Source organism: Pongo pygmaeus, chromosome 15 (assembly GCF_028885625.2).
Source record: "Pongo pygmaeus isolate AG05252 chromosome 15, NHGRI_mPonPyg2-v2.0_pri, whole genome shotgun sequence".
Lineage (NCBI taxonomy): Eukaryota > Metazoa > Chordata > Mammalia > Primates > Hominidae > Pongo > Pongo pygmaeus.
Window position 1 is genome coordinate 93,403,344 of NC_072388.2, and position 17,984 is coordinate 93,421,327.

The window sequence follows — 17,984 nt, forward strand, 5'->3', positions numbered from 1 at the left end:
GGGGGCATCCCCAAGGCTGAGTCCTTCCTGCCTCCACAGGTGGAGACACAGGTGAACACCAGGACACCACAAGGGAGTCCCACCCTGGGGAGGGCAGGAGAAGGGGAAAATCACACCCGACTGAGCCCCGCCCCGCAACTCTTACCCTCTGTAGGGGACCAGTCTGTGCTGGGCACTTTGTGAGAGATGCAATTCCATCCCCCAACTCACTCTGCCCCGCAGGATCACCAAGGTTCGGACGCCTGGGTTCAGATCCTGGCTCTGGCCAAGAGGAGCTAAAACTCTGTGTGCCTCAGTTTCCTCCTGTGTGAAGTGCAGATAATAATTCAGGCAGGGAGGCTCATGGCGCTCTCCCCCAGTGTCAGCTTCAGAGGAGGCTGAGGGAGAACTCCTCACCCAGCACAGCCTGTGGGTTCTGCAGAGAGGCTCGCTGCGCTGCCTTGCACACAGGCCACCCCCACGCACTCTCAGGGCTTCTGGTGCTCATGGGCCAGTCTAGGGGGCTGTGGGGATGCTCAGTGCCTGTGTCCAGGAACTCCCTGTCCCAGAAATCAGCCTGGGGCGCCTCCAGCTCCTGCCATGCTGTTTGTCTCCAGTGAGCCCGATCTCACCCGAAGGTCTCGCTGTTCTTTCCTGGATGGGCTCAGTCCAGCAGAACCAGCCTGTGCTGTGCAGCCATGTGGGAGTGTGAGCGGAAGGGAGCCCCGTGGCCATCCAAGATCCAGGTTCCTCTGTCCTTGACACACCCTCAGAGAGGTGACGAGAGGAGCCAAGGAATTCGTACACGCTAGGGGCCTGGAACCGTGGCTGACCCTTGGTAGATGCCCAGTAATTGCCAGCTGCCTGAAGTCACCAGGCTTGTGTCTACCAAGACCCTGGCCTGGGAATCTCTCACCAGGAGCTGGAATCCTTGTTGCTCTGGCTCCACAGCCCATTTGTGTGGGTACTTAGGGTGGTGACACCATCTGCCAAGCACCACCCGAGGGCTCCTGGGTGTGACTGGGAAGGACTCGTTCTCTCCACTCCAGTGAGGGGTCCTTGTTTCAGAATAAAGAGAGTTAAGACCCCTTTATTCTCACTACATCTGCTTCTGTTTCATGTAACACACGCAGTCACAGACACACACCAACTCAGCAACACACAATCACAGAAACACACACACAGACACACAGCCACAGACATATCCTCAGTCTAGATAGAAACACCTAGACACACAGACACATATAGACTCAGACACGAACTCATACAAACAGAGAAACATCGCACACACAGCCTCACCCACAACCACGTGCAAACACACAGAAACACCTAGGGACCCTAACACACATTGACTCAGACACACAGACTCTCAGACTCACATTGACTCAGGGACACACAAACATAGAAACACACACATACACAGACACACACAGACATATCCACAGCCATATGCAGACACAAAGACAGAACTACCTAGACACACAGACACACACGCACAGACACACACGGTCACACACAAACACACACAGAGATACATGCACACAGACACACACAGACATACCCACACAGAGACACACACACACACACACAGACATACCCATGCAGCCACACAGACACACAGACACACAGATGCACACACAGAGAGACACTCAGCCACACACACAGAGACACACACATACACAGACACACACAAACACACACACAGACACACACACACATAGACACAGACATACCCACACAGACACACACACACACACACAGAGATACACCCACACAGCCACACACACACACACACACACACAGACACACACAAACACACACAGTGGAGACACACACACACAGACAGACACACCCACACAGCCACACACACACACACACAAACACACACGTGGTGGAGCCCCTCTCACTCTGGGCCACACAGACGCCACCAAAGGCTGCACATCTGACTTCCCCGACCTCCGGGTTGAGGCCTGGCAGGGAGGGAAGGTGTGGCAGCGGCCCCGCCGTCGCCTCTGACAGCCTGCTTTGCACTCACAGGTGGGGGCATTCTCTCCTCACGCTGCCACTGAGAGCAGGAGGCTCAGCAAAGTGGCTTTTCTGGGTCACACAGTGCCACAGCATTCTAGCACTCAGGCCCTGGCCTGGCTCTCTCTGGGTGACCCACACTTGGCAGCCGCTCCTGGTAGCCCCTTGCTCTTCCAAAAGCTCCCAGGTCCAGGCCCTTAAACTGAGGATTCAGCCCCCTCCATCCTGGCCTAGCACGTGCCTGCCCAGCCAGGTGCTCCATGAACACAGTTCAGGGGGCCTGGAGACAGCACTGTGACCTGGAGTCCACACACAGCCTCAGCGCACAAAGGGAGACTCAGAAACAACAGGGGAGGGGTTTGCAGTCACACGCAGGCAGGGGGCAGTTCAGCCTTTCTTTAATGTCATCCAGGGAAGGGGGCCAGGGGTGGAGGGGAGGGGCTGAGGAGTGAGAGGCAGTTATTTTTGGGTGGGATTCACCACTTTTCCAATGAAGAGCGGGAAGTTGGTGATGTCATCCTTGATGATGAGCAGGAAGGGCCGGTTGAACATGACTGTCTGATGCTTAGACCAGGCCTTCTCCTCCGGATGGGGGGCTCCGGTGGCTTCGGTCCCTTTCTCATCAACGGTGAGCACAGCCACATGGACAGCCTGAAGGGGAGAGAAGCTACGTTCCGAGGCTGAGCTGGGCCCCAGCCCAGGCCTGGAGCGAGGCTCATGTGGACAGCCTCATCCTAGGAGGTGAGGCACTCACTCCAGCCTTTCTCCACTCGGGTGGCACTGACCCTGCACGTCCTCTCCCTCCCTGTCACACAGGCCTTGCTCCCCCTCAAAGCTTTGGCTGATGGGGCTGGCTCCCCTCCATCTGCCTTCCCTAGAAGAGCCTCTCCCCTGCTCAGGGTGCACCCACAATTCAGAAAGTGGAGGAGCATCCCCGCTGCACATCTGCTTCCAGGGCTCTCTCGTTTCTAGTACACGGCTTGAAGCTCCTTGGGGACATGGACTCTGACAGTGACCTTTGCGGTGCCCAGACCCCAAGAGAACGCAGTCATTCACAGAACTGCCAAAGTTGTCCTTTGGCCACCTTTAGTTTTCCTAAATTAGCGTCATCTTTAGCTCAAATCACTCATTGATTTGGGCTTGGTGATGCACCAGAAACTCAAAACCTCATAGATGAAAGGGGCCAGAAAGTCTTTTGAAATGAGCCTAAGCATTCCTGTACCAATATGGATAAATTAAGGCCCTAAACTAGAAGGTCCTGGGCAAAGGGTCAATGACACAACAGCAGGCGAGGCCCTGAAAGTGCCAGCTGCACAGGAGGCGCCTCCCCAGCTCCGCTGTCTGACCATGGCCCGTCTCAGTGAATCTCGGGCATCCTCAGGAGCTCGGCCTGGGTCTTCATTTGTGTCTCTTAGCCCCTTCTTCAGCCTCAGGACAGAACTGCAACCTCCACATAATCTGCCAGCCGACACCAGGAGACAACACGGTCTTCTGGGTGACCTCACCTTGGAGAGCTTCAGGGGTGCCTCCTGACTGACTCCAGAGAGGTCGGCCTCGTTGCTGAAGATCTTGGTGATGCCCAGATTCCTGAGGACTCTCTTGAGTTCGTAGGTTCCAGAAATGGACAGTTTGGGAAAATGTAGATTGATAGACCTGCCATGCAGGAAACAGATCAAGGCATGGAGCAGCATTTCTCTTGTTCTTCTGGAACCCACCACAGTGCCAGTGCTTTCTCTTCTGGTTGCGTCTCCCACTTAGTGCCATGTCCTCACCCATATCAAGATCAGAAGTCAGAGGGAGAGGATCAGAGAAAATAACTATTGGGTGCTATGCTTAGTACCTGGGTGACAAAATAATCTGTACAACAAATCCCCAGGGTTTACCTATATAACAAACCTGCACATGGACCCCTGAACCTAAAAGAAAAGTTAAAAAAAAAAAATAAAACAATCAGAAGTTGACCTTGGTTTGTTCTCCTTTGAGCTCCTCTATACCCAGAATCAAAGAATGTTAGTATCAGACTAATCATCTTGTTCAGGCAGCTTGAAATGCCACCTCCTTTGAGAAGCCCTCCAGGCAGATTCTAGATGTCCTGGAAGTGTGTCTCATCCTGCCCTGTAGTGTTGGGTCACCTGGCCCCCAGCCTGGAACACCCCCAGGGCCCTACACCCAGGGGAACGTGGGGCAGCAGTGCCCAGTGACACCCGTTCAGGGGATGAGAGAAGAGTGATCACACCAGGCCGAATGCTCCCTTCTGGTTTTCCATGGGAAGACAGAGCCGCCCCAAGCAGGGTCTGGTGTGAGCAGGCAGCCTGGCTCTGGGCTCTCTAATCAGTTATTCTCTCAGCCTCCTAGTTCTTTCTCAACCCCTGGAGCAGGTACCTCAGGAGGCGTTTGCATGGGACAGAGAAATTCCGGCCTCAATTCCTATTATGAACCTGAGACTTTCGTATTTTCATCTTGGTTTTACAGTGTAAAAATAAAAATAAACTAGATCAGCAGGGCATGGGCATAATTACGAATGCACACAGATACACTAATGTATGGCTTATGCTCAAGTATCATTTACTACAGGGCACTCAATCTAACAGCACCGATAAAGTGACAGAGAAACGCAAGCCTTCTGCTAACGTGCTCTGGCTGTTCCAATTCCGAACCTTGCTTTTCTGGGCCTTGTCACACAGGTTCTTCCCCCGTCCCCCCAGGGACATTCTGCCCTTGAACTCCATACTCCACTGTTGCCTTTGCCAGGAAGCCCATCTGTTCCTTCTTGCTTCTGCCAGAACGTGTGGTGGTGCTGCTGTCCCTGCCCTGGGCACTGGATATTGGGAAGGGACAGTGTCCATGCTGGAGTGGGAAGTCCCCAGGGACGAGACCTTTACCTCCTCACCCCTGGGTACTGTCCTCCTCATGGAGCATGGATGGTGCTGCCTGAACTCAGTGGTGGCCTCTGCAGTAGCTGTGACCCAGCGATGTGAGGTCCACCCTCCCCAGCCCTCTGGCCAGTCCTGATGGGCTTAGTCCTGACATGGCTCAAAGATCTGGGCAGCTTCTGACTCAGCCCCTGAACTGGAAATCACCTTATGTCAAAGGCTCTCTGGATATTTTCAAGGTGGCTGTAGGTCAATTTTTCTTCCAACTGCCACATCTTCTTTGGGTCGGGCAGGATGAAGAAGGCAGTGGCATTCCCCACATAGTGCTGTGCCAGCACCCAGCTGGATAACTCCTTGTCCCGGTGGATGTCAAATCTACCCAGGTGGTTTATCATAGGCACTCTGATGATGGTCTTATCATCCACATGGAAGCCCTCTACCATAATGCGCTCAGCCTTGAATTTATCTTTCCATTTGCCTGGAAAAAAAGGAAGATGGGCATCAGCCAGGTAGGAGATAAAAGGGTGGAAGTGTGTGAATGAAAGGAGCCCTGAGCCCCTTTGGTGAGACACTTCCCTCTGCTTCAGCTTCATCTTCTGTAAAATGGGATTCAAATGAAACTGTCTGGCTGCTGGAGAGCTTTTGTGAGAATCACCTGAAGATAAAGAAGAATCCAGAGTTTCTATATACTTGACCTAATTGGCAAAATCCTGGCGCCACAGAAGAAGTGTCTATATTTGGCTCTGTTTATTCGATAGCGGCTTGGGGATGGTTAATGAAAGTTAATGAGTAAAATCGGAACTCCTTATGCCTTGCCGCCTTTGGCTGGAGGCTTCCTGTCTCATGCAGAGGGCTGGTTCCCTCGAGATACCAGGACAGCATTGTGCTTACTACTCCTGAGGCCTTTCCCTGGATCAGCAGGGAAATGCAGATGCCTAGGCAGCCTCCCCTCTGCCGTACCAAGAAAGCTTCACCATCGAGGCATGCCAAGTGGGCAGGTGCCTCAGGGACCCTTGAGCTCAGCTTTCTCATTGGACAGAAGGAGGAGATGGGGGCTGGAGAGCGACCTGGGCCTGCCCTAAGGCCACAGCAGAGCCAGGACCTCAGTTGTGCTGACTGCAGCCTGGCTGCTCTCCACTGCCCTCCTTTGCCTCAAGAGCAAGGGAGCCTCAGAGTGGAGGAAGCAGCACCTGGCCTTGCTTCCCACCTCCCCTCCCCTATGCTGTTTTCCTGGGACAATAGGAGCTGGCTTAGAATGCCCTGGGGCCCCCAGCACCCTGGCATTTTAACCCCTCAGGGGCAGGAAGGCAGCCTGAGATACAGAAGAGTTCATCACCTGCTGTATGCCACACACCATCCTCATGGTCTCTGCCACTTGTTTAACCGTTAAAACAACCTGACAGCAAGGATGCTATTTTGTCCATGCTAAGATGGGAAATTAGTACTCACAGAAGTAGAATGCATTGTCCTTTATCAAAAGCTAGTAAGTGGTAGAGGCAGGATTTGAACCCCAATATTTTAGACGGCAAAGCTGACACTGCTTCTGGGACACTAGGGTCGTCTAAAGTATGTTCCATGAAACTATTCCTTTATGCATGTGCCACAGAATATTTTTCTGACTTTAGCATGTGGGAAGCATTTCATATTCTGCCCCCTCCCTATTAGGGATTTCCAATGAGTATTAGGACAATAAAGGCTCTGACAAGGTCTGTAGAGAAGATGATGGTTTGGCTGTCTTAAACTCATCATCCTTCAATCTTGTTTGATCATGGAAAGTATTTTATTGTTTGTGTTTGGAAAATTGCAGAATCCATGTTAAATGCCCTGCCATGTCTCATAGTACATTGTCCAGGAAAGTTTAAGAACTAGTAGTTTGAGAATATGTTTGGATTATTTCAGTGGAAAGGGCTTGGGCAGGTAGTGCTACCTTACCGTGAAAGGAAACGTAATCCACCAGGGCAAGACTTGTGTCTTTTTTCAGGTGTTTGACCAAATCCACTACTTTTCTTCCAGTTCTTTTCTCCACATAATTGTTGATCTGCTCCTTGGCCTCCTCGGTGTCCCTGAAGTTGATGGAAGAGGCTTCTGAGTGGTACAGCTTCTTGATATCCTCCAAAAACGTGTCCACTAGCTTCATACTCTTGTTAACAAACAGGCTACTGCCGGTGGTCAGCTGGAGCTGGGTGTCTGGCCTGCTGAGGGCTTGGAGAACTTGCTGGAAGCATTCGTGGATCTTGGCCTCAGGCGTCTCCGTGAGGTTGACATTCAGGCCTTCCAGGATCTCCGTGCGAGTGTCAGCCTTGGTCCCCAGGGAGAGCATTGCAAAAGCCGTAGCCACGCTCGTTGGGGCGACTAAGATATTGCCGGTTTGTGATAGATCAGCCAGCTCTTTGTACAAATCAAAGGCGAGGTCAGTGATGTTATAGGAGATCTTCTGGCAAGCAGGGTCCTCCCAGTCCCCTTGATCATGGTGGGATGTATCCATCTTTTGGGCAGCATCTTCCTGGGGATCCTCAGCCAGGGAGCTGGGGACCAGGCAGCACAGGCCTGCCAGCAGGAGGACGCCCCATGAGACAGAGAATGGCATTGTCCTGCTGGACAGAGGCAGAGGGCCAGGCCCCAAGTCAGGGCACATGATGACTCCCAGTGACCAGGGACTGACATTGTGTGAAGGCAACCGTGAATTATTAAACATCCACCATGTGCCCAGCCCGTTGCAAGCATTTTCCTACACCACCATCATTGAAAGAATCAGAAAGATAGCAAGCAGGTATAGGGTACTTAGCGTATGCCAAGAACAGTTCTAAGCACACGTGTGTTAACTCATTGCTTTCATGTAACAATCCTGTGAGGTGGTAATGCTACTATCCTCCTTTTACACATGAGGAAACCAAAGCCCAGAGAGGTGAGACCCCTGCCCAAGGTCAGCAAACAGGAAAAGCCAGCATCCTTCAGCCTGGCAGGCTGGGTCTTGAGTCCTTGCTCTCTGCAGCTCCACTTACCTCTGTAATGACCTTGAGGTGCAAATGCCACAGCCCCATTTTGTTTTATTTTATATTTTTGGAGACAGAGTCTGGCTCTACCGTCCAGGGTGGAGCGCAGTGGCGTGATCTCGGCTCACTGCAACCTCCGCCTCCCGGGTTCAAGCGTTTCTCCTGCCTCAATCTCCCGAGTAGCAGGGATTATAGGCGTGCACACCACGCCAGGCTAATTTTTTGTATTTTAGTGGAGACAGGGCTTCGTCAAGTTGCCCAGGTGGTCTCGAACTCCTGACCTCAAGGGATCCTCCCTACTTGGCCTCCCAAAATGCTGTGATTAGAGGCATGAGCCAGAGTGTCTGGCCCCCATTTTAGAAAAGAGGAAACTGGGGCAGGGGAAGCATAAGGGACTTTCCCAGGGTTACTAAGGAAGTGGGTTAAGTCAGGATCAGCAATGACTTCCACACACCACAACAGTCCTTGGAGATCTCCACTGACCTCTCTTATTTAATGGACAGAGAGGCTCTGTCCCCAGAGGGACGGGATCCTGTGCCGTGACACACAGCCAGAGCTCAGAGGCGCTGTGTAAACCCAGCCTGCCTGATTTCTGCCTAGGCTCTCCCCAGATTCCACACACTTCATGCATCTCCCTCTCCTCCTAGCTGTGATGGACCTTCACTTTATAGGACCCTGGAGCCTGGTTTGATTATTGTCTGAGCCCTGTGACATTGCTGGCCTGGGGAATGCTGCTGATTAAAGCACATGACAGCCCTGTTTCTAGGGGCAATCGCAGACATTGCCTTTCATCTAAAGGTATGTCTTGTAATTTCCATTTTCATAGGATGGGAAAGGCAAACTCAGAGTGGTTCAGTAACTTGTTCAAGGCCACACAGCTGGTCAGGCAGAACTGGGAGCCAACAGGCCAACAGCTGCTGGCCAAGTGCTTTGCGTAGAGCTGTAGTACTGCCTCCTTAGAGGCTGGGGCCTTGGATGCTGCTCTTGGCCAGGCCCCGAGGATGTCAGGGCTCCTGATCCTGGCTGTGTGGACGTATTGGGCTGGGCAGTGCTATGCTGTGGGGGACTCTGCAGTGCATCCTGGGATGTTTGACAACATTCTCAATAAAACCACAGTCACGTAGTGACCCTCAACTCACAGAGATGATGATAAACCATCCCCTGGCCTTGCTGATTGCCCCCTGTGGAGCACCCCTGGGGTGGGGGCTCAGATCACCCTGGCTGTCTTGAAGGTCTCCTCTTGCCTGATTGGACAGAAGCTTCTCTCCTTTCAGACTGGACTTAAGTCAAGTGAGGCCCATCTGAATCTGCCTGGGCCCAGGCCGTGTGGGATGTCCATTCCTCTGGGATGGGGGCCCTGTTTAGGGTCCCCAGGATTGCATTGTGCCTGCTGTCCCAGGTCGCAGGAACCTACAGCCAATCTCCTCACTGACATGATGGAGCTCTGACATCCATAAGGTTCCTCCCCGACCCAGTGCTTAATGACAGCCCCCAGGGAGAGTCAGGGGCTGTGCCCACAGAGGAGCCTGTGCACTATCCCCTGGAGCCTGTCCTGGACTTGCCCCTCTATGAGTCGGGGGTCCCTGCCACACACGTGGGCTGAGGCACCTGCTGTCAGCTCAGGGGAGACTAAGGTATTGCTGGTTCCAGCCCTGGGCCTAACAGCAATAAGGGACCCGGGGAGGTCGAGCTCTCCAGAAAAACATGAGTGTGTGGGAGAGGAGGTGGTGACAACAGGCCTGGCTTCTCTTCCAGGCTCCATCGCTCACCAACAATGTGACCTCAGAAAAATATTTCCACCTCTCCATCTTCCTTTTGAAATGGGAATATGGGGAGAATGAAGTGAAATCAATGTAAATGTGAAGCTGGACAACGGAAAGGGGCCTCAGAAGCAGCGCTTTGCGGGGAGGAGAGGGCTGGGTTTCGAACCCGCAAAGCCTTCAGGACCTCTGAGGGCCCCAGCAGGTAGAGGAGGGGACCATGAACCAGGTAGGAGAGAGGGAAGAGGGGACTGAAAAAGTTGTCAGGCTATCAGAGGAGTTAATGAATTCACTTCGCCCTTTCAAGCCGGCAGTTCTAACCAAGAGATCAAGGGCAGAGGCCCCCGGGGGCAGGAAGGTGGGGCCCGGAGAGCAGTGGGGAGATGACACAGTCCTCTGGAATCTGGGTAACAAGCTCTGAAGGGCCAGAGCTAAAAGGGCACCCCTCCTCCTCTGAGACCCTTAGGGAGTGGCCATGGGGTCCAACAGGGTCTCGGACTCTGGCTCAGGCTGGAGGTTCGAAGGAACAGGGTAAGAAAAAGAAAGCCTGGCTGCGTGCATTGGCTAATGCCTGTAATCCCAGCACTTTTGGAGGCCGAAGTGGGTGGATCAGCTGAGGTCAGGAGTTCAAGACCAGCCTGACCAACATGGTGAAACCTGGTCTCTATTAAATACAAAAAAAAATTAGCCAGGCGTGGTAGTGCATGCCTGTAATGCCAGCTACCTGGGAGGCTGAGGCAGGAGAATCACTTGAGCCCGGGAGGTAGAGGTTATCGTGAGCCAAGATTGTGCCATTGCACTCCAGCCTGGGCAACAGAGGGAAACTCCGTCTCAAAAAAAAAAAAAAAAAAAATAGAAAAAAGAAAAAAAGAGCCTGAGGTGGAGGGGCCTGTTGGAGAGCAAGGGGGCATCCCTAAGGCTGAATCCTTCCTGCCTCCGCAGGTGGAGACACAGGTGAACACCAGGACACCACAGGGAAGTCCCACCCTGGGGAGAGCAGGAGAAGGGGAAAATCACACCCGACTGAGCCCCGCCCCCCAGCTCTTACCCTCTGTAGGGGCCCAGCCTGTGCTGGGCACTTTGTGAGAGATGCAATTCCATCCCCCAACTCACTCTGCCCCGCAGGATCACCAAGGTTCGGACGCCTGGGTTCAGATCCTGGCTCTGGCCAAGAGGAGCTAAAACTCTGTGCCTCCGTTTCCTCCTGTGTGAAGTGCAGATAATTCAGGCAGGGAGGCTCGTGGCGCTCTCCCCCAGCGTCAGCTCCAGAGGAGGCTGAGGGAGAACTCCTCACCCAGCACAGCCTGTGGGTTCTGCAGAGAGGCTCGCTGCGCTGCCTTGCACACAGGCCACCCCCACACACTCTCAGGGCTTCTCGTGCTCATGGGCCAGTCTAGGGGGCTGTGGGGATGCTCAGTGCCTGTGTCCAGGAACTCCCTGTCCCAGAAATCAGCCTGGGGCGCCTCCAGCTCCTGCCATGCTGTTTGTCTCCAGTGAGCCCGATCTCACCCGAAGGTCTCGCTGTTCTTTCCTGGATGGGCTCAGTCCAGCAGAACCAGCCTGTGCTGTGCAGCCATGTGGGAGTGTGAGCGGAAGGGAGCCCCGTGGCCATCCAAGATCCAGGTTCCTCTGTCCTTGACACACCCTCAGAGAGGTGACGAGAGGAGCCAAGGAATTCGTACACGCTAGGGGCCTGGAACCGTGGCTGACCCTTGGTAGATGCCCAGTAATTGCCAGCTGCCTGAAGTCACCAGGCTTGTGTCTACCAAGACCCTGGCCTGGGAATCTCTCACCAGGAGCTGGAATCCTTGTTGCTCTGGCTCCACAGCCCATTTGTGTGGGTACTTAGGGTGGTGACACCATCTGCCAAGCACCACCCGAGGGCTCCTGGGTGTGACTGGGAAGGACTCGTTCTCTTCACTCCAGTGAGGGGTCCTTGTTTGAGGACAAAGGGAGTTAGACCCTCTCATTCTCACTACATCTGCTTCTGTTTCATGTAACACACACAGTTACAGACACACACCGACTCAGAGACACACAATCACAGAAACACACAGACACACCCTCAGTTTAGATAGAAACACCTAGAGACAGAGACACATGTGCATTCAGGCACACACGCTCACAGACACACACACAAACAAGGAAAGACATTACAGTTACGTGCCAACACACAGAGACACACACACACACGAAGACACACTGACATATAGCATCACACAGAGACACAGATACTCAGATGCACACACACAATCACACACACACCGTGCAGCCCCTCTCTTCCTGGGCCACACAGACACCACAAAAGGCCATACACCTGACTCCCTGCAACTCGGGGCCCAGGCCTGGCAGGAGGGAAGCTGTTGCATGACCCCGGCGGTCACCTGCAGACAACCTGTTCTTCAGGCTGAGGGTGGTGATTCTCTGCTAGTGAGAATGGGAGGCTCAGGATGGTGACTTGTCCATGTCACTCAGTGTCACAGTGTTCTGCCTGCACTCAGGCCGGGGTGGGCCCTCCTGCAGTGACTGACGCCAGGCTACATCTCCTAGCAGCCCTATGAGCTCCCTAAATCACGGATTTCTCTGACCCTCCGTTGACCACCTGTAAGCGAACCTGATGATACCTGCCCTACCTTCCCTCATAGGGATATAGCTTCTAGGACAGTACTTTGTGAGTTATAAGAAACTGCAAAATTCTTAGCCACCTTGACGGAGAAGATAATGAGAACGAGCCCCTGCCCCTTGGGAGGGGCTCCCAATAAGCCCAGGTCAGCCATGTTCACTTCAATATAAGGCAGTTTGTTTTATTCCTTTCCTTGGGCTAAGAGACAAGTTGCAACTGCCCCCAGAGGGGAGGAATAGAATGAAATGTTGGTGGCAGGAGTGGTCAGGAGAAGGTGCCTGCTGTACAGAGAAAGACTCCAGGCTCAGCGAGGGGCCTGCCCTCCTGCTGCCCCTCCTCAGGAGGCCAAGGCCTGTCTCTGTCTGAACAGGGGACATGGGACCTAGACACCATTGCAGGGTAGGTTTACAAGGGCCACCTATATCCCGTTCCTGAGGCTACACACAGGTCACCTCTGAAGTCATTTTTGCTGCAGAATCTACATGATAGTGGGGGTTTTGCGCTCATCTCCATTTCGCTCTCACCTGGCGAGGCTCCCTTGCCAGGTTGGAGCCTGTGTTGGAGGAGCTGTGAGTCTGCACCCCCCAGGGGGGCACAGCCACCTCCAGATCTGGCCCTGGCTCTGCTGTGCCACTCCCTGAGAGAACGACCCCACCATTTCTCTCCATCCCCTGGTGGGGGAGTTTCACCCTGGCTCCGAGCCTTGGTGCTGCTGGCCCTCCACCTCCAACCCTCTTCCTTCTCCTTCTGCACCTTGGCCCTGGCCGACATCCCAGGTGCAGTCTTTGGGTTGGGCTTCCACGGCTCTCCTTGGTGGCGCTTCCTTCACACTCCTTTCATTCCTTCCCTCTTCCAGCCCCATCATCCCCTCACTGGTAAAGTGGGCCTTCTACAGGCTCAACAGTGCCCCCCAGGGATATATTACCATCTGTGGGAGAAATGTCCTTGCAGATGTCGTTAAGGGTTTTGATAGGAGAAGACAATCCAGGTGGGCCCTAAATGCTATCGCAAGTATCCTCTTGAGGGGGAGGGGGCGGGAGACCTGACACAGATAGAGAAAGAGGGGGCAATGTGACAACAGAGGCCGCGACTGGAGGGGCAACAAGTCAAGGAATGCCGGCAGCCACCAGAAATTGGAAGAGGAAGAAGCGGCACATCCTCTAGAGCCTCCAAGGACACTCGGCTTTCCTGACACCTTGACCTTGTCCCAATGATACTGTTCTGGACTTCTGGCCTCCAGAACTGTAAGAGAATGCATTTCTATTGGAAACCAGGGAGCTCGTTGTAATCAGCTAAATCAGCTACAGCAGCCACAGGGGACTCACATGGGGTCCTCACCTCTGCTTCTTCTGCCACAGTCTCCACGCATCGGTCTCAATGTGAGGTGTGATTTTTAAGAGCAGCCTGGGCCCTTTCCCTGTGCCTCCTCTGCCCCAGATCAGGAATGGGCACAGGGCACACAGGTGAAAGACCGACGTGGGGCTGGCCTGAAGCCCTCAGAGCTCTATGGAATGTCAGGACTCCAGGGACCTCAATGCTCACATTCTCTGGTGAGGAAACTGAGGCTCAGGGAGGGGAGGGGATGTCCCCAGTGTCAGGTGGCACATTAGTGATAGACCTGGGAAAAGATCCCAGGCTGACTCCCAGCTCAGGGTCATTGGTAACAAACGTGTGAATATCTGTAATTTATTCCTCTGTTAGTTCCCTGACAGAGTATTGAGCATTGGGGAAAGGTAGCCGCACCACTCACATTAACTAATATTTTTGGAATCCACAGTATTCATTAATGTTTGGTGGTCATTTAAGTAGCAGCACTTTTTTTAGGGTGATGCTTTGTCCATTATTCATGAAAGTAACCTAGGAGTTTTATTTTACCTGTCTTGCAGGTGAGGGCGCTGAGGCACAGAGAGCTGTAACAGCCCACTCAGTATTGTATGCTAAGGAGAAGGTGGAGTTGGGATTCCTGTATTCTTTCCACTTTGCTAAGAAGCCCTTAGCAATTTCATCCTAATATTTTAATGCTGAAAGACACTTACTCGATCAATCTCAGAGCATATTTTGAGGGTATTAACTGCCAATTAAAAGGAAAAAAAAGTTTTTTACTTAATACACACCGCTGACTTTGTTTGCTCCCTGTGCCCTCTGTCAAGGAAGCCCAACAGAGTTTAAACACAATTCTATTAGCCCTGATTGTTCATTCCTTTTTGTTGGTGTTGTTCCTAAATCATCCCAAACAGTGAGCACTTCAATTTTGGAAAATCAGCTTTGACTTCTGAGAGCAAATGCCCCTGGAAGCTGTTGGCCAACACTGCGTGGGGTGGAGGCCGTCCCCTTGCTGGCTTGAGTCTCTATTAGTCTCTCCTGTGTGACTCAGCACTCACATTCCTACCCTTCCTTTCTCACCACCGGATCTGGGCGTATTTCTGCATGGCCTGTGCTGAGCATCTTGTAACTAGAACTTTCTAATGGAGTTTCCTTGTGGGAGTTCCTTTAGCCTTCGCGGTGTTTTTCAGATCTTAGTCACCCTTCCAGGCTTGTGTAGTAGGTGATGACTTCTTTGATGCATTTCACGAATTCTGGTGGTATCAGTCAGGATGGGCAAGGATTGTGCTGCAGCAACCAAGAAACTCACAGCTCAATGCTTCAACCCTTTAGAAAGGGTTGATTCCTCTCCCACTCTACTTGTCCCATGTGGGATGAACAGAGGGGATCTACCCACCCTGGGGACACAGCAACCAGACTGAAGGAGGTTTCAGCTCCTCACTTCCCTGCCCCAGACCATCTGACTCTAGTTCCTTTCATCATTCCTGATGTCACGATTTCAATAGTAAGTGTGATACCAATGATAGTTATCAGAAAACTCCTACTGCCATTAAAGCGTCTGCTGTCAGCATCTTCCAAGCTTGGATAACCAGCCCTTCTGCCCTACCCAAGTGCCACCCATTTGAGGAAAAGGACAAATGGATAAGACACGTTTTTGTTTGTTTGTTTCTGATAGAGCTGATATTGGAGGGTGAGGCTTATGCCTGTTGGGATTTGGGCTTCTAAAAACTGACCTCTCATGCTGGTCAGCTTCACCATCTCCAGCAATGTGAGATTTAGGCCAGGCCTATCCGTGGCTCTACAACTAGGCCAGAGGAAGATTTCTGGGCTGCATGGGACAAGGACAAGGAACTTTAGAGAAATAAGTCATTTCATTGAAACCTCAAATTTGATTTACATTTTGCAGATGAGGAAACTACGGCACAGAGAAGTTGAGGAACTTCCCTGAGATCACACAGCCTGCCCTCTCCAATATGATACAATAGTGACACTCCTGCTTTTCCGGGTTGCTGCCTGGGTCCCTGCTGGGGAGGGAGTTTGCCTCAGTGAGAGTGCCTTTCTCTGACTTCTCTACTCAGGGTCATTCCATTTGTCCTTTTAGAACTGACCCAGGTTCCTGCAGAAGCTGTCCCTGGTTCTGAGTCCCGTGGCGTGCCTTGTTTACTCCATTGCCTGTGAATTATCCAACCAAGAACAACATAAAGGCTTCAGCCTTTCAAGGAGCCCTTGGGGTGTTTGAGGTCATCTGTGGGTGTAGGCTGACTGTTTCTCATGCCTCTGGAAAGGTCCTGGGTTACACCCTGACCCTCTCCACCCAGATCCATGGATGTACGCCTCATTTATTCACTGTTCCCCACTGCCATAGACCAGCATTCTCCCAGGGATGGACCTGGGTTTCATTCTCTCCATCCCCCATACACGGCTCATGTTTGCTTGTTTGTTGTTTGAATAAACGCTCCCCACTCGGATTTATGGAGAGGATCAAGTTGCTCCTGGGAAGGAGATCAATGTGAAATCTGTATTTCCTGTTTCTGGTGTGAGAGCCTGGAAGCTCCCTGACTATTGTCCTCTTAACAAATGGGGCTCACAGGGTGCCCCCTGTCTGGCAGAGCTTGCACTTCAAACCAAGGCTTCCTTTATTTAGGCTTAAAATTTAAAATTCGTGTGTTCTCTCCCCTGCAAACTCCTAAGCGAGGTAAAAGGTCATGACTCTAAGGTTCCTGGCTGAGCTGGAAGCTGTTTTCTGCATTTCCCTCTCATCTGTTTCAGAGCAGGATGAGGTTCCTGCCTGCAGAGGGAAACTGACTTGAAATACCCAGGGTGCCCCGCAGCTTGGCCTTTAGCTGATGTTAGGGCACAGCAGGTTGATGCAGTGTGGTCCTGGAAGACGGAGTTGTTTATCGTGATCCCTTATGGACTGAGGAAGTATGTGCAGTTGGGGACAGCCAGGCCTAACAGTGGAGAAGACCTGCCTCCCAGGCCCACACTGGACAGAGCATTTGACCTTCTGGGCCTGAGTTTCCCCATGTGTATTTTGGGGATAATGATTCCTAGGCTGTGTCCTGTAGGACCTGTCTGGAGGATCACATTGGACAGTGAATACATTTTTTTAAAACTCTGGAAGATACAGTGAAGCTGAGGTCTTATGGTTGTCCCATCACGGACTTGTGACGTATATTTGTCTTTCTCATAATGAGGTTGTCATGACACTCTGCCCATCCTTGAATGATCCCTGTTGATTCCCAGGGGAGCCCAGGAATTCCCTCTGGGAGGTTATGCTAGTTTGAATGGGGTCTCTCCCAGCCTGACTGTCAACTTGTGTGTGACAGACAATTCTTCAAAGTGAAACGATGGTGTCTAAGGTGACTGCCCTCAGTGCTGCACCTTTCTTCCCTGCCCTGGGCTCTCCAGAAAGCCAACTTGTCTTTGACTCTGCCTCTGTTCTCCTACCAAATGCCAGTTAAATAAGTGGAGTCCTGTGGGTCGCCCAAGGCTGCGGGCTGTGTCAACATCTGGTGGATGAGCTTCTGCTCATCACCTTCAGCTCAATGCCTGCTCCACACTGGGCACAGGGTGTTTTTCTCATGCAGTGTGCTAGGCTTGAGCTGTGGGCCACCAGCAACCCTTATGGTTTAAGGAGGAATTACCTCTGCAGAAGTTTAGCGTGACCCTCGAAGGGGAGAGTGTGGTGAGGTGGTATGATTCAGAGGAACAAGTAGCCCATCAAGCCAGCTTTGCCACTTACGAGCTATGTGACATTGTGGGAGACCAGTAGCCTCTCTGAGCCTCACTTTCCTCAGATTTGGAGTTTAAGAGCACAGCAGATCTACTCACACATCACAGTGCTGCTACAGTGATTAAATGAGAAACAGCCAGGGTAGGTAATTCATAGGAATGTCTGATTCACAGAAAGCTCATAAATGCAAGAAATGTAGTTCTATTTATTCTCTGTTCTAATGTGTATACACGTTTTATTATCTGACTTGAACATCATACCAACTCAAAGGCAGGTCTTACTAGCAATGACTGGGGCTCAGAGAAGTTTGGTGACTTCACGAAGGTCACACAGCTGGCAGGGGGAAGAGTCAGAACTTGGATCCAGGTCTTCAGACTCTCAGATCTGGTGTCATCCTAGGGGGCTTGGTGATGGTCATATCTTTAATGTATTTGTGGAGAGTGAAAGGCTGTCAGTGAGTAAGCTTAAGAGAACAGGAGACTTGTGTGGGAAACAGTTGGTATCCATTGATTAGACTGAATCATGTAGAGTTGCTAATTTCACCATTTTGAACTACAGAAATCACTGTTTGGTATGACTCAACCTCATCCTTTAAGTACACATTCATGATAGTGAGTGGTTAGACAGTGATTCCTAGATTAGTTTGGGATGGGGCAGTGCCTTCCACAGGAC

General features: G+C 52.1%; 1 protein-coding gene across 3 annotated transcripts; it reads right to left on the bottom strand.

Moving 5' to 3' along the window:
• Positions 1-2,367: 2,367 nt before the first annotated feature.
• On the bottom strand, positions 2,368-11,098 carry LOC129012120 (alpha-1-antitrypsin-related protein). 3 transcript variants are annotated; one of them, XM_054447476.2, is made up of 5 exons: positions 10,679-11,098; positions 6,810-7,471; positions 5,085-5,355; positions 3,510-3,657; positions 2,368-2,655 (listed from the first exon to the last, which is right to left on the bottom strand). In XM_054447476.2, the coding sequence occupies exons 1-5, from the start codon at positions 10,729-10,731 to the stop codon at positions 2,464-2,466; spliced, it is 1,326 nt and encodes a 441-aa protein (XP_054303451.1). In that variant the 5' UTR covers positions 10,732-11,098; the 3' UTR covers positions 2,368-2,463. The 3 variants fall into 3 exon arrangements, with proteins under 3 accessions (XP_054303451.1, XP_054303453.1, XP_054303452.1); XM_054447478.2 differs by having other exon boundaries at positions 2,374-2,655; positions 10,744-11,098; XM_054447477.2 differs by having other exon boundaries at positions 2,374-2,655; positions 6,810-7,468.
• Between the last annotated feature and the right edge of the window lie 6,886 nt (positions 11,099-17,984).

Coding starts and splice junctions, on each gene's coding strand:
- LOC129012120 (XM_054447476.2), bottom strand. CDS start 10,731: ATGGAATTGCATCTCTCACAAAGTGCCCAGCACAGGCTGGGCCCCTAC. Junction 7,472..10,678: donor AGGCTGGGCCCCTACAGAGG/GTAAGAGCTGGG, acceptor GCCTCTGTCCAG/CAGGACAATGCCATTCTCTG. Junction 5,356..6,809: donor GGATTACGTTTCCTTTCACG/GTAAGGTAGCAC, acceptor CTTTTTTTCCAG/GCAAATGGAAAGATAAATTC.